At 37.4% G+C, this 16,998-nt stretch overlaps 1 protein-coding gene across 9 annotated transcripts in view; it reads right to left on the bottom strand.

The window, feature by feature from the left end:
- The window catches only part of LOC127861532 (tyrosine-protein kinase SRK3-like), a 100,052-nt gene that overhangs the window by 30,397 nt on the left and 52,657 nt on the right, over window positions 1-16,998 (bottom strand). For all 9 annotated transcript variants that reach the window (XM_052400115.1, XM_052400113.1, XM_052400110.1 and 6 more), the window contains exons 3-6: window positions 14,587-14,716; window positions 13,656-13,769; window positions 7,165-7,268; window positions 6,381-6,536 (exon numbers count right to left, since the gene is read on the bottom strand). In XM_052400115.1, the coding sequence (XP_052256075.1) occupies window positions 6,381-6,536; window positions 7,165-7,268; window positions 13,656-13,769; window positions 14,587-14,716 (504 nt within the window). The remainder of the gene's footprint in view (window positions 1-6,380; window positions 6,537-7,164; window positions 7,269-13,655; window positions 13,770-14,586; window positions 14,717-16,998) is intronic.

Raw genomic sequence — 16,998 nt, 5'->3', positions numbered from 1 at the left:
GCTCTCAATTACCCAGTAAAAAATGAATTTCCATAGAACCTTTATACAGTTCTGATGGAATTATCCTTGCACAAGTAACAAGGATTGAAACTCTAACAGAAAAACGTTCTTCTGTAGAGATAACTAAAAGTTATTAATGGCCAGACATGAAGTGGCACATGTTTGGATCAGTAAAAATATGTCTCAGTGAGATATGATATTTGACCTGTGAAGAAGTTTCCTGAAAATAATTGTACAGGAGACTTAAAAGGTCGTAGAACCATAATCCCATGGTTCATTAAGTATATTTCATGAAATTATGGCAAAAACTCAGTTATTGCAAAAACTCACCAAGAAGGCAAGATATTCCAGTTTATGTCAATGGACGAATGTATAACAATCGCACACCCTGCTGGATCGATTTCTGTGAACTGCATTGTTGACGTTGTTCAGCATACCGGTATACACTGCGATATACGATCGCATAACGCTAATAACTAGCGTTTGATGATAAACAACATTCTTTGATATACTATGTACACCATGCAACTCGTCTGCAACTTCACTGCCGCGCATGCGCAATTACATTATTGAACCCAACGGAAAAATAATTCGAAAGAAAGAACTGCAGGACAAAAGGTCCAACAGGGCGTTGAGATGAACTGGTATGAGAAAGACGATAGAGAAAATTTGTTGTTCTTGCAAAGAACGAATAAGTTCCTGATTTCCAGTTACAAGGAGTGATAATATGATCACCTCCGTGTCTGTAAGTAAACCACGACCGATGTGTGATAGTTGAAACCATCACAAAGGAATCGTGAAAATGTGTTGTAAATGAAAAACAGCTAAAAAGAATTTTCGCTTTTCAAGATGTAGATGTGCAGGTGATATTCGTTAGGATACCACATAATTGTGAAAATCAAGATACGTTGTTCTATGTGATCGTCCATAACCTTATCTGCTCACATCTGTATAAGATGTAAGGAAGGTTGTGGTAGAATAAACTATATTCTTGCCAAGATAATCTTCTAGTCTAGACACCACTGAATAGTGGTAAATAATGACAAAAAAGATGGAAATCTGTGTCATTAAATAATCCCGAGATTAATACAATTATCTTAAAAATAAAGCTGAAACGGACGTGAGAAAAGACGTCTCAGCAGAAGGACCGGTGACCGGACCGGTAAATACCGACCGGTGACCGGAACCATTTGTCAAGGATGGGTGGGCAAAGAAACCACGGCAAGCCGAACTTTCCCACTCCAAACACACTTGAAAATTGGTAGAATAGGACAGTGTTTAACACTTATAAGTTTATGACCTATCTACAGAATATAGCCTCTTCTTGAACCAATAACAGACGCCTTTAAAAGCCTGGATAATACAGGTCGCGAAGTCATCGATTTGCGAAGTACGGAAATATGATTGATAGTGGTACCTCCGGAATCGGAGGTGTGATGGCAGAAAAAGGTGAAAACCCTAGGGGTAACCTTAAGCGGGTCCACGCTTGCCGGTAGAATGCATGGAAGTCTTAAATTCTGACTTGATTAATCCATTTACTTCAAGACTTCTAACCTGGACGAATTCCGAAAGGAATACGACCAGTTATAGGAAGACGGCCTGTTATGGCCAGAAGTGTAATAGAAGAATAACTTTAAGATGAGGTCCCTCCAGATCCTAGTATCTAAGATCTGAGTTCAATAGGTCCTAAGCCATCTACAAGACTGTAGCCGCTATGCGGTCAATCTGATAGGCAATCCTATGTATCAGAACTCTTGTTGATTCCAGTAGCCTGAAAATATGCACTGCCGTAGGAGCAATAGAAAAGCAGAAGTCGATACAAATGTCGTCTTGGTAATCCTGTTAGCGTCATTAATGTGTCCCAACTGTTCCGTGACACTGACTGCAAAGTCTGTAGCCGACAGGTAAAGGCGGTTAAAACAATTCATCCTTCGGGTCTCGAACATAAATTAATAGAGGTCAAATAGTAATGTTCGACCTCAATGCTAGTCTCCGAGCCCACTTCAGCCGATCTATCTGCAAGACCAGTAGTCTGCATGTAGCCGGTTGAGATAGAAGTACAAATAACAGATATAGCATGATTTGGTAACCGTCGCCAGTAAAACATCAGTATTGAAAAACACAAAAAGTCATGTAGATTGTTGAATCCATAAAATATAGTATTCAATACAATCATAGCCAGGGGTATACAACTATGTAATGTAGACGATACCCGTGATACTAAAAATTGACCGATGAAAACACAGTGGAATACCGGTAATTGGTAAGTGGTGACCGAACCGGACCGGTCAATGACCGGTAACTGTAGCCCGGTGAACGGACCAGTCATAATATGACCGGTGACGTTACCAGTTAAAGACCGAAAAATGGTGGAATCCATATGGTCTGTTATCAATGTCAAGCACTGCTCGGAAAAGAAGATCATGCCAAAAAAAATCCAATCCGATGGCGATGAGACATCACTTATTCTGACCGGTGATCAGTGATCGGTGATATGACCGATGAATGGTGACCGATGTCCGGTGATCGGGACCGGTATAATATAACTGCGTCAGAATGGAAATATCTGGTGCAGAAGAATGACCATCCACGAAGTCATCTGATAATGTTAACCGGAAAACAACGGTAGATTATCAGTATTAATAGGCATAAGTGTCCTTGTAGTCGTAGTGGAGAAAAGAACAGCTTATCCCGAAGCCTGAATGTTAAACGAACTAGTGTTCGTATACAACTACGGCTCGGTGACTGCAACATGTGTGGATGCCATAAGAAGAACCATCACACGTGGAATGGAGACATGATATTCCTAAAGGAATAAAATGGAGAACGTCGATATGACCAGTAGGTTCATTAACGCCTACGTGAGAAGTGGCGACATCCATATAACTTCGATGCCGAAATATTGTTCGGCTACGCTGGAAATATTGTCTTCTACAATATTGTCTCCGTGAGCATTGACATGATCGCTTACGAGCGTATCAACGCCGAGAACTGCTCAATGAAGGAGAGGTATGTTCGATAAATATCCAGTGGTGCTCAATGCAGTCCGCTGATGTCTACGTGAAGGTTGACGACGTCCTCGTTTCCTGCGATGTCGAGATCTGGATCGCCCGAGATGTGGATCGGCTGCGATGAGACCGAGATCTTCTAGAATAACGTCTCCGTGAGTGACGACGTGATCGCTTACGAGAGCCGCGACGATGAGAACTGCTCGACGAAGAAGAGCGTGTCCGATGTCTAATCCTTGATGAAGACGATGTATTCAACGAAGAATAGGAGAATAATTCAATGAAGAAGACCGAGTTCTTCTTCTTGACCGGTGACTGGTGTTATCGGTGGCAGGCCTAACTGATGACTGTTGACCGGTGACCGGAGCGGTGATCAATGACCGGACCAGTGACCGGACCGGACCGTTGACATTACCGGACCGGTGACATGACCGGACCGGTGACATGACCGGTGACCGGACCGGTGACATGACCGGTGACCGGACCGGTGACATGACCGGTGACCGGACCGGTGACCGGACCGGACCGGTGATCAATGACCGGACCGGTGACCGGACCGGACCGGTGACCGGACCGGACCGGTGACATGACCGGTGACCGGACCGGTGACATGACCGGTGACCGGACCGGACCGGTGACCGGACCGGACCGGTGATCAATGACCGGACCGGTGACCGGACCGGACCGGTGACATGACCGGTGACCGGACCGGTGACATGACCGGTGACCGGACCGGACCGGTGACATGACCGGTGACCGGACCGGTGATCAATGACCGGACCGGACCGGTGACATGACCGGTGACCGGACCGGCCGGTCAGACGTCGATCAATGGTCCGTGATCAACGTCCCCGGTGACGTACCGGTCATATCATGACCAGTGTTGTCACCGGATAATGACCGTATGGCGGATGCCAAATGGTCCGGCATTGGTCGATGTCCTTGACCAATGCCATCGGGCAAAGACCGGCTGACGGGTGTCGCCATATGGTCTGATGTTGACCGACTGTCTAAGAGACTTAGCATAGTACGGTCGCGATCGTGCCCGATACCCGGTGACTGATACTGCAACTATCATCCATGATCTGCGAAGTCACCGGGTATTTATCCACTCTTGTTTCTGCGACCATCATGTAGTCGAATATATGAAAAACAAGAGCAAAGCATATTCAACCATAAACTGGTCACAGACCAGATCATCATACGGCACATAAAATCATTATTTGACCATAATGAAAATTATAATAATACTGCCGTAGATCATAAATTAAACAAAAGTTTAATTCAAAACAGATGAAAAATAAAATGACGATCAATTAGATTGTCATACGGAACGTTAAAATCATTATTGCACACAATGGCAAATGATAAACAATCTGTCAATAGAAGAACACGCTTTGCACGATCTCGTAACACATTAGAAGAACTTGCTTTGCACGTTCTAGCAATGTATTAGAAGAGCACGTTTTGCACGTGGTCGTTCGCGCCTGAAAACACCCAGCATGGTAGAAATAAACCATTGTTCGATAAAAACAAGCATGGCTTACCTTTTACAAATGAAACAAAATCCATTAAATCCACACAAATTAATCCGAATGAGAAATAAAAAGATAAATAACACAATTTATCTATTCAAAACCCCAATCAACCAAGTGAAAAACAATATTTTAATTCAGAGCCGTAAAAGACACGTATACACCTGGTTGATCCGGAAAGAATATTGAGGGTTGGTTACCGATTTTTGGCTAGGTTGCATTGCACTATGTTTAACCTGGCCTGTATTACGGTATTGAGGTGGCGGATTCCCAGTTAAAATTCCGGATGAGTTATTTCCCCTTGGAAAGTATAAGCATACGATAACAGGTCAGTATTTATGACATTAAAACATGTCTGCTGGAACTTGAAATGTCAGCCAGCAATCCTAAAACCTTTCTGCTGTAACTGGAAATGGCATATGGCAATATTAAACGTGTCTGTTGCAATTTGAAATGTCAGCCAGCAATATTAAAACATATCTGCTGGAACTGGAAATTTCAGACGGCAATATTAAATCATGTTGACTGCAACTGGAAATGGCATATGGCAATATTAAGACATGTATCCTGTGAGTGTCAAGATGAAACAAAATTTAAACTGTTTAGTGGAGCTATGAGGCTTTAACGGGGCCCGTTGGCTTGTCTCAACACTAAGTCTACATAATGGATACCAACACTTTTGACAGAGAAAACCAGCCTTTAGTTTAAACCTATTCATTTTAGCTTGATTGCATCTAAAGCCTAGGGCTTATATAAATGCTCTCGAGTTAGTTTCCTGGGCCTAGAACCAGTACTTGGTGTCTTTGGGGGAGTTCTAAAGAACGCTCCCACGGTGGGGATCGAACCCGTGACCTCCAGGTCCCTAGGTGGGCACCATATCCATTACACCACGGTGACCCTAAAACCAGCCTTTGTTTGAAATATAAATTTTAAACATAAATGTTACTACAAAAGTTAAAATGTATATGCTGTCACAATAATATCTTGCATGAAAATGAGGGTATTTTTTCCTCAACAATTTCAAAATGGTTTTTAATTTCAGGAAGATATCAATGTTTAGGATTCAGATGTTCTCTGCGGTTTAACACAATAGGCTGAGTAACATACAAACATGAGCTTTTCAGTTTGGCGCTTTAAACACATTTATGACTGAACTAGTAAATTGTTGAGCTGTCACAATGAAGCAAATAATTTTTATTCACGATAACAATGGGACACCACACATACCTACACCATTTAACCTCTTTCATAATTATTCATTTTCAAGTTTATCACTAAGCTTTAAATACAATTTTCTGTTAACTGGCAATTATTATGTTCTTGAGTTTATTATGCAAACCGGATAAAGTTTTGAATTGGCCATTAAAGGAAGCTACAGCCCTACCAAAGCAATCATAAATTAATTGTTAATGAAACAATCATGTAACACTGGTTTTATCATTTAGTAACTCGCAGTCTGTTCAGGTTTTATGCTGTTTGCTGCTCATCAGCATCTAAGGGTTGGGAAATGAAGCCTTTCAAACTTGAATATATTAAAAAAGGACTTAAATTTAATTTGATTTTCTAAAGGACTTCAAATGCGTCAAAGTGCGTTTCTGAGTGGTAAAGGGATAGGCAGTTTGGTCACAAGCTTTAAATCAAAGACTAGCTTGGGCTAATAAATATTTCTCTACTGGTAATTTTATCTGAAATGTCCTTATTCTTTCATATTCAAACCTCTAGCAAGTATTTAATGTCAAAAAGAAAACTTTTCATGACAAAATATACCTAGATTAGTTTCTGCTACAAGTTCAGTTTTTTTATGAAGTAGCAAATAGCTATGTTATGTAAAACATACGTTTGTAATGTTCCACAAGCTCCATGATGTTTCTGAATGGTCTGCGCGCCGCGATATACACCCCGCCGTCATCCATGTTGCGCATCTTATAGTGTTTGACGCAGTCTGGAGCCTGTTTTGTCTGGTCGTGATCATGTATGGAAAGCACATAGCTCCCTGAGGAAGACAATATATATGTACTGTAAGACTTGCTCGGTGAAAGCATATAAACATAATATAGTGTCATTAACAAACATTAGCAAAGTATGAACAGATAAGATTCAATGAGTCACATTCTCAGAAAACATGGTTTAATGCGTGTAAGCCCAGATAAGCCTAAGCAGTCGGCATAGGCTTATAATGGACAACGCTTAAAGCTTTTATGGGTTTTTGTCGTTTCAAGGAAGTATCTTCATAGCAAAAACCCTCTTTAGACTTGATTTGATTGTGCAGACTTCACAGGCTAATCTGGCACAACACTTTATGCATATGCATCAAACCTCTTTTTCACAGAGCCCAACCAAAATATTAATCATGATTTTAGTGACTTGAAAAGTCGTTATTGTTACACATATTGCTACTCACTTGTTTTTACATTCATGGTACAATATGCATTGAAAACCCTCTACACTGACTCTTCTTTAGGCCAGATTCCTCTCCAAACCAAACAATGTTATATAGGTCTATATAGGTGGATAAAGGTCTATATAGGTGAATAAAGGTCTATATAGGTGGACAAAGGGTTAGAAAAGAAAGGAATAAACCAGCTTCAAGTCTCTACCCGTACAATCCCACTAGTTCATACCTGGACACGTCTCGCTCTCCCGTATCAAAAACACCCCGACTGGATTTTCCTTCACCAGCAGGTTTCTCTCCGCCTCTTTACGTGTGACCTTTCCAAAGAACCAACTGAAAAAAGAAGAAAAAGTGAGGTCAAAAACCTTAAGTGTGATCTTTCCAAGAACCAACTGCAAAAAGAAAACAAAGCCATAAAAAATAAACACCTCTAGCACCAAAATACTAAAAACAAATACTGAAAAAAGAGGAGAAAGCATGTGATCAAAATAACCACTTTTTTCCCAAAAGACTGAAATTTTTTAACTAAAAATAGACAGAATATCAAACAAGGTTTCAAAAAACACAATGAACATGTAAAAGTGTAAAAATAAAGACTTATGAGCCACCATATTGAAATCTAATAGCCTATAGTAATACCAACATGCAAAACCAAACCATTTCAGCATGATTGTGCAGTCCTTTTGATGTAGGCCATTGGTAAACAGCTGCACAGAAAGTGATTCAATACAATCATTTATTACAATAAAAGGTTAAAAGTGCAATAATTTTGCATCCAAATGAAGAATTATGCTTTAACTTAATTTCCAGTTTAGCATGAAAGTATTGTATCGACCACTGTTAGGCAATTCTTTACCGTACACAGAATATTTCTGAACTTTTGATAGATAACCTACACTATGCAAAAATGGATCTTATGCCATATGTGCTCAGTGCAGCTCCAGACCAGCCTGCACAAGGGTGCAGTCTAGTCAGAAACTACCCTGCCCATTTATTTGACCATGGAACATTGGGTAACTTCACAGAAGAAAAGGTAGCACCTGACCAGACTGTGCAAATGCCCAAAAGCCAAAACTAGGTAAATTTCATTTTAAAAATGAGGTTATATGATGTTGGTGTGTTGAGAGTGTAGAACTATAACATAAATGCAAGTATCAAAGCTTTGTTGCAAGTATTATCAATGTTAGATGAAAGAGGTAATGTTGGATTTACCAAGACTTTCTGCATCATTGTAAGTCTTGATGTAGGTAAATGACAAGGTTGATGGTTGACCTCGTCAGTAAATGACAGGGGGATAATAAAATACAATAAAAACCCTGCCTACCAAACCATTTTCTTTCCAGCAAGTTTCAGAAGGAACAATATTTTGTTTAGGCCTATGTAACATACTACGTATCAAGTACTTGAAAAAGTAAAAGTAATACAAACAGGTCAAAGATTAATTAATTAATTGCCCATAAATCACTAAATTATCACTTTTTTCAAAGTGAAAGGGCATCAGTTATCATAACTTCATGACAGGCATGTCATAAATGTCTAGGGTATAGTTTCAATGTCAAAATAATAAGATGGGCTCAAATACAGTTCTTGATTGTAACTTCAGTTATACATGTGCAAACAACTGTTTAACTGTCTTTTTCAAGCATTTGTTCATACCACTTGTAAATTGTTCTCTGATAAAATTGTTTGTTTAAAATTGTTATCATTTGGGATATTACAATACCATAGTAATCTCAATAAGTGCACACAGGCAAAGCACATGTAAGTTGTATAAAGTAGCCAACATAAAGGTGTGTACTTTTAGAGACAATATGGTAAATGATAAAAAAAAACAAAAAAACACTGTGATTGTTGTATCTTCAATTCCCCATTACATCAACATGACATCTGTCATAATTCTCATTACAATATGTATTGCAAAACTTAAATGTTCAATTAACAAGTATTTATTCCATTCATATTTCATTTTTCTCCAAGGTAAAATTATTTATTACAAACTTATATGAAGGTGCAAAATAGGTTAATTATCAATACTTCAAATAAATGTTTTTGTTTCCACTTACAAACTAGAAATCAATGTAACAAGCCAGAATATGAAAGAAAAAGGTTTTCAACTATTTGTAAAATGAATATTAGTTTTCTGCAGTTATCTCAAAAACTAAATAGATAACAAATAACCCCACAACCGGTCGTATGAAATGCAGATTAATCAACAATCTTAATTTTAACTCGATAATGAGTACTCAAGAATGTGTATGGCAATATTTTTATTTTCACAGTGCGCTTTCTGTATGCTGACTGCATTTAACAAAAGAAATTTGATATATTAAGTTGATAATCACGTTGTCATAGGTTTGGAAGCTTGCCCAACACAATATAAAAGAGAAAACTATTTGCATACAAAAAATGTCCTTAACTTTTTTAAGTTTGAAAAACGATCTATTATAGGCATTCATGAATGAGTAGACACAACCATACGAGCTAAAACAAAAATATAACGTAAGGGTAAGACATCCATCTAAATGAAAGAATGTAAATAAATGCAATTTATATTTTCAATTCATGGCTATATAATTTAAACATGATCAAATACATAAAATCGTACGATTATATAGAATAAAACTGGACCTGGTACAGGAACTGATGCCCTTATAATACATGTTTGGAAACAGACAAAGCTACTAGTCAGTGGCTTCCACACAAAATATCTATATTATTTATATTTTTTATAGAACCAATACAAAATGGCTACATTGCAACCATTCAACCACCTTAAAATTTAAGTTGTTCAGCTATGACAGTTTCAGCCCAATCTTCCAAGCAGTTGAAGGGGATTTGAGCACAAACAATTTAAGGAATTCCACTGTGGAAAAAAAGACAAATTGCCATAATTCTGCAAAAAGAATTGCAGCAACAATTCCTTTCTAAATGATAATTATCAAATTTTTGTCTTTAAACTGTGTAATTTTAAGCAAAATCCAAGCAGTTAAAAAAGGAGCTGAGTTCACAAAATGTTGGTGAATAGTCATGCTGACCTGGAAAAAGGGACCATAATTCTGCAAAAACAGGTTGCACCAAAAGTTCCTGCCTTATTGTGCATCTAAACATAAATTCATTAAGCTGTTATTATTTAGCAAAACCTACCCATCTGTTTAGGACAAGTTGAGTAACCAAAGTTTTTAGGCTAATATACTCGATAGTGCTGCAACAATATACCCGTATATCTGTATATATCGCAATACGCAATCCGCATATTGTATTGTGATACGATTTTCGTCATACCGATACGAAAATTTTACAAACATGCACCTACATTTCGTTCAGAAAAGCCATCCAAAATAATGATATCAAGGTAAACAAAACAAAGCGGTATTTTGTAAAAATAAATTGTTACGTAAAAATGGCATTCTAAAAAGTCTATTATACAGAGTAGCGTTGTTACATGGGAGTATTCATTCTATGCTTTTAAACGGATTATCGTTGAATTAATTTCGCACAACTAAATGTATCTTTAGATTCTGAAATGAGCATTATTAAATTTGTTATCCGAATTTCGGAAACACGCTTCCGAAATGTAATGCTAACGCGACAATAAAAAAAAGTGCTTTATTCTTTTTCTCAATAAAAAGCACGCGAAAATTATACAGACATGTAGAACGTCGCGTGCAAAGTGTGGGTGTATTTGTGTTGTATAAAACGGGAACATCACGTCAGGCGATTTACTCGTGTTGAGTGGGAAAAAAAACGCCCGATTGGAAGTTATTTCATCACATTTTTAAATAGTAACAAATGCCAAAATGTATTTGATATTTAAGAAAATTGGTGAATGTTTGTGTTTTGTGTTATTCTTGAGCATTTTTATAGTAAACATTTACCAGAATTTGCTTTAAAACTGGAATATACAGGATTATTGGTTAATTGGCGAGTTATAATTCTGGTACAAGTAAGCAATATATTGCGATATATTGCAATACGGGTTTTTGAACTGACAATATATCGCAATACGCTTTTTGGCGTATTGTTGCATCACTAATACTCGATAGTTAAAAAATAAAGAAAGGACCATAATTCTGCCATACTTTGTCCCAGCCAAAATCCTCCCTTCACGAACATCTACACATCAAGATCATAAAGCTGTGAAAATTTTAGCAAAATCCATCCAGTATTGAAAGAATAACTGTTGCGGATTGATGACTTATGACTTAGGTATCTATGTATGTAAAATCAAAGAGCTTTGAATACCCCTTAATCTAACAGTATTAACTCTGTATACCACATAGATACGTATTTTGACACATTTGTAGTCCCTTAGTAAGTTACATGTAATAAAATACCTTTCTTACTAAATTCAAGTTTTAAATGCTTCATTTCCTACCCTGAGATACTAATAAGCAGCAAACAGCATAAAACCTGAACAGACTGCGAGTTACTCACAGGCTGTTCTGGTTTTATGCTGATTGCAAAAGCAATTTTCACTTTGCTTCTTAACAATTTTCACTTTGATTCTTGTGAGGGAAAGGGAGGAATGGTTCTAGAACCAAACAGTTTGATTATCTTAGAGCTATGAGAATAGCGGACATTGTTCTCACATGACTATGGAATGATTAAATTTAATGATCCACGACTGTGATACATCAAACAGCTTTAATGATCAATGACTATTATACATCAAACAGCTTTAATGATCCACGACTATTATACGTCAAACAGCTTAAATGATCCACGACTATTATACGTCAAACAGCTTTAATGATCCATGACTATTATACGTCAAACAGCTTTAATGATCCACGACTATTATACGTCAAACAGCTTTAATGATCCACGACTATTATACGTCAAACAGCTTTAATGATCCATGACTATTATACATAAAAAATCTTCAATGATCCATGACTATTATACATCAAACAGCTTTAAAGATCAATGACTATTAGCATGTCTTTCTGTGGTATCGGCCCTCTTAATGAATACATACAAATTTTGGAAGTGAACAAAAACACGCATGTATTATATGTCAATATATAGTTAAATGTGTATTCTTGGACATAACAACGAAAACTGCATTTAAATCGGCCATGTTTTTACAAAATACCGGTTAGACTTAGCTTCCTTTAGTAATCTGTTTCATCTACACCTTGTCTCATTGTATCGTCACTTCTGATTGGTTGTTAAGATTTGTTACTATGTGCACGTGCTTGTTCTAAAAATAGTAACTTAATGGAAAACTGAAACTCTTGCTCATTTTGTTTTTAAAATACTTTTACACTTTATTGAAAAATAAGCAGCATATAACAAATTTGATAAAGCTACTATTAATCCATTAACACTTTAACTACTTAATTGTGACTAACATAATTTAAAAATCATAGCATCACCCTGGAATAAACATGACCTACATTCCAATAAATACCGGAAATTCAGAGAATGATCGTCATAGTAGTCATGGATAACCATCAAATACATTACAACTACTAAAAATTGAAAAACATTATCTTTCCAGCACTTCATAAAGGTTTTTTGTTAAGGGGACGATACTATATATATATAATGAGTAGGGCGATGAAAGTAAGGGATATACATCAAACAGCTTTAATCCATGCATGACTAGAAAGACGACCAATCCAACCCTTTTTGTCAACTTTCAATGAATTTGTGCATAAGCCACATCAACAGAGAATCCAGTATTATAAAGGTCATGTTACTTAAGAACAAGAGCTGTCAGAGGACAGCATGCTCCACTATTTGAGTGCTTGAAATTATAACGTAAGCCATCATGGGGAAATTGTTCATATTCAATAATTTATAAGACGATCTTTCAAAAATAAAAAAAGGGAATTTTTTTTTTTTTGGGGGGGGGGGGGGGTTGAGAGGGGGTATAATGTGGGGTGTGGTCATTTATTAGACGATCTTTCAAACATAAAAAAAAGGGAAAAAAATTGTTCTAGGGGTCGGGGGGGGGTGAGACTTCGTTTGTGGGGGTATAATTACCACTCTAATGACATATTTCAAAGTTGTATTTCAATCTGGTAAAAAAGGGAGCAGTTTGCTTTTTATGTGTGATGTGCTTGGTCAGATATGTTCAAGGACTTATTACTCAGAAATGTGGGAATCAATTAGCATAAATTTAATAAGTGACATCCACTCTTTATTTTGATTGCGATCATAATTGCATGAAAAATATTGAAATGCAGTTCATTTCTCAAACATTTTGTGACGGCCATTCTTTGTTAGATATTTTGAAAGGCAAATTACTCATAAATGTATGTATTAATGTGCATCCGAAAAATGTCTTGAACATAAATAATTATTCTCTTCAATGGTGATGACATATTTGAAATTTCAATTTGACTACAACAGAAATGTGGACAAAAATGGCAACATAAACTTGTGCCTGATCAACAAATCAACAGAGTGACTCCTATAAACCCTCATTCTTCAAGCATATGATAAATCACTTAAAACATCATGATGAGCCTCTATCTGGGAAAATGGGGTTTAATGCATGTGTTTTAAATGTCATCCTAGATCAGTCAGCACAGGCTTATCACGGGCCACACTTTCTGCTTTAATGTAATTGCACATTGAAAGGAATTATCTTCTAAGCAAATATCCAGTTAAGGCAGAAAGTGTTGTCCCTGATTAGCCTGTGCAGACTGCACTTTAGGCACATGCATTAAGCCCCATTTTCCCAGGGCATGATTCCTATGTATCACATACTCCTGGGACTCCAGTGTATCCTCCAGAGCCACGTAGTTGCGGGGCACGTATCCCTCCATCTGCTGGTTGTTGTACTTGGGGTCCGTGTGCTGGGCATACCACCAGTCCTCATTTCTGAAAACATATCACTTGTTCAGTTAAAATCTATATATTTTAGCTAGATTTCATCAAAAGTTGAAGGCTTATTGAAAAGCTCTCCAGTCCGTTTTCTGGTAAAAAATCAGTACTTATTGTCTTTGAGGATACTTTAAGAATGCCCCCACAGTGGGGATCATACCCTTAGCCTCCCAGTCACTAGACAGACATGATATCCACTACACCACGCTATCAGTCCTTTGAATCACCAGAAATAAGGCTACATTGAATGTAAATCTTGTATTGCTAGACCTGTCAGTGCTGAGTAGTCATTCATGTCATTATATAAAAAAAAAATATCAAAATATAAATCTATGCTATGGTACCAATTGCAATTTTTTTATTTCTTACTAGTTATACACAAGTTAATTGGAAAGGCTGTGAACATTTGTATTCTTAGGCCCTAATTCACCAAACAATTCTTAGACCATAGAATAAAGCATTAACTAAGTATAAAAAAAAATACATAAAATGTTTGAATTTATACAGGCTACCACTGGTGATAATGTCATTAACAAAATGAAGAACGATGCAGATGGGGCAGATTGATGCAACGTTCAACTCAAAAGAAAAGCAATTGTTGAATATTCCAATTTAAAGAATATTCTTTATTGTAAGACTTACGGGCCCAGGGCTCTACAAGCCTAGCACATTATGTAAAATGTGACAAAAGGTTTTTGTTGCATCAATCTGCCCCATCTGCATCGTTCTTCATTTTGTTAATGACATTATCACCAGTGGTAGCCTGTATAAATTCATTAGAAGTTAAAGAACATTTATCTATTTCATCACTCACTCTTCAGTTTGGTCAAGTAGTATCAAGATGTCCCCCTTTTTGAAAGAGAGGTCGTCTTCCGTCCTGGCATTGTAGTCATACAGGGCATGCACTCGCTTCTGAGGACCTGATGGGGCTTGTGCAGATGGAGCTATAAATAGAATGGGGATCATGTGATGTCATTGATTATGTCACTGACTAGCACAAAAATATAAGCTAACAAGAAACCGTCGGAGACGGGTGATGCTCCCCAAAGTGTTTTTTTGTCACAATATTGCACTATATATTCAGATAAAAGGAAACGTCTTGACGGGCATAACTTTGGACAAAATAATACAATAGATGGTTTAGCAACTTAAAAATTTCAAAGGGCCATAACTCTCTAAATAAATCATCTAACCAGAACCCACAAATAACATGCGCATCTCCTCAAGGTAGTTAAGCTTCCCATAAAGCTTCATTGAATTCCAGTCAGTAGTTGGGGAGAAATAGCCCGGACAAGAATTGCACTATATGGACAGTTTATAGAAAATTTCAAAGGGCCATATCTCTGTGAAAATCATCCGACAAGAACCGGCTGACAATATGCACATATCCTCTTGGTATTGAAGCTTCCCATAAAGTTTCATTGAATTCCGGTCATTAGTTGCTGAGAAATAGCCCGGACAAGAATTGCACTTTATGTACAGTTAATGGAAAATTTCAAAGGGTCATAACTCTGTGAAACAAAAAACCCTCGGAGACGGGTTATGCTCCCCAAAGTTTTTTTTTGTCACAATATTGCACTATATATTCAGATAAAAGGAAAAGTAGTTGGGGGGACAAGAATTGCACTATTATGTACAGTTTATAGAAAATTTCAAAGGGCCATTACTCTGTGAAAAATCATCCGACCAGAACCTGCTGAAAATATACACATCTCCTCTTGGTAGTGAAGCTTCCCATAAAGTTTAATTGAATTCCGGTCTTTAATTGCTGAGAAATAGCCTGGACAAAAATTGTGCACAGACGGACGGACACGCACTCGCACGGACAGACGAAGCGGCAACTATATGCTTCCCCCCCCAATTTTTTTGGGGGAGCATAAAAATCATCTGACTAGAACCCGCTGATAATATACACATGTCCTCTTGACAGTGAAGCTTCCCATTATTCAGTTTCAATGAATTCCGGTCATTAGTTGCTGAGAAATTGCCAAGACAAGAATTGCACTATATGTACAGTTAGTGGAAAATTTCAAAGGGCCATAACTCTGTGAACAAGAGCACCACCTTGGGGGTGCAGACCGCTCATCTATTTTTCTTTTTAAAGGTGTAGGGACCTATCTCAATTTTAATCACAAAGGAGGGATGGGTGGAGTGGAGAGGGGTGTATAGTGTGGGTGTGTGGTCATTTGTTACATTATCTTCCAACTTGCCCGTCTGTAGATCTGCCATAGTCATTAGCACTTTTCTATGGAATTCCATAGAAAATATTATGGAATTCTACGGAAATCGATGGAAATCCATGGAATTTGATGGAATTCCATCCACTTGCCAATTTTCCATCTGAAGCTGTTATGGAATTCCACGGAATCTCGACTAAAATTCCATGCATTTCCACGGAATGTATGGAAAACACCATGGAAAGTTGGACTTAGCCATTTTTTTCAACGGAAATCAGTATGGAAAATAACTTATACATTTTCTTGGATGGAAATCAATGGAAAATAACTTAGAAAATTTTCGCTGGTTGTCTGAAATGTATTTGTAGTTTAATACATGTATGAATTTATTTGCATCATGTATTTTGTATTTAAAAGAAAATGCAATAAAGATAATTATAAATTTGTTCTAGAAATTGGAACAGTTCTGGAACTGTTCCATATTTGTGTTCTGGAATTGTTCCAAAACAGTTTTTTTAGAATAAATCCAGAACATTTGTGGAAAATGGCTTAGGACTAAAACTGTTCCAATAATTTCAAGAACCTTTTTAGAACATTTCAAGGACAAAATATGGTCAAAAATTTCTAAAAATGTTTTAAAATGTAGTTCTAGAACACATCTAGAAAGCTTTAAGAACCAGTAAGTTCTACAAAAGTTCTAATGGGGAATAAGAACACATATAGAACACCTTACACTTACAAATAGCCAAATAGACTTCATAGTAGCGACAGCAGCAGCAGCAGTAGTAGTAGTAGTTGTAGATGTAGTAGCTGTATTAGAAGTAGTAGTTGTTGTTGTTGTAGTAGGTGTTGTTGTTGTAGTAATTGATGTAGTAGCAGTAGTGTTTTTTATATCAGTAGAGGTTGTGGTGGTAGTAGTAGTAGTAGAAGTAGTAGCATTAACAGTTTCTGTAGCAATAGAAGTAGCAGTAGTAGCAGCTGTTGCTGTAGTAGCAGTTGTTGCTGCTGCTGTTGCTGCTGTTGTTGTTGCTGGTGTTGTTGTTGCTGCT

This window comes from Dreissena polymorpha, chromosome 16 (genome assembly GCF_020536995.1).
Source record: "Dreissena polymorpha isolate Duluth1 chromosome 16, UMN_Dpol_1.0, whole genome shotgun sequence".
NCBI lineage: Eukaryota > Metazoa > Mollusca > Bivalvia > Myida > Dreissenidae > Dreissena > Dreissena polymorpha.
The sequence above is the reverse complement of the archived record's forward strand: the minus strand, read 5'-3'. Positions and strand labels throughout refer to the sequence as shown.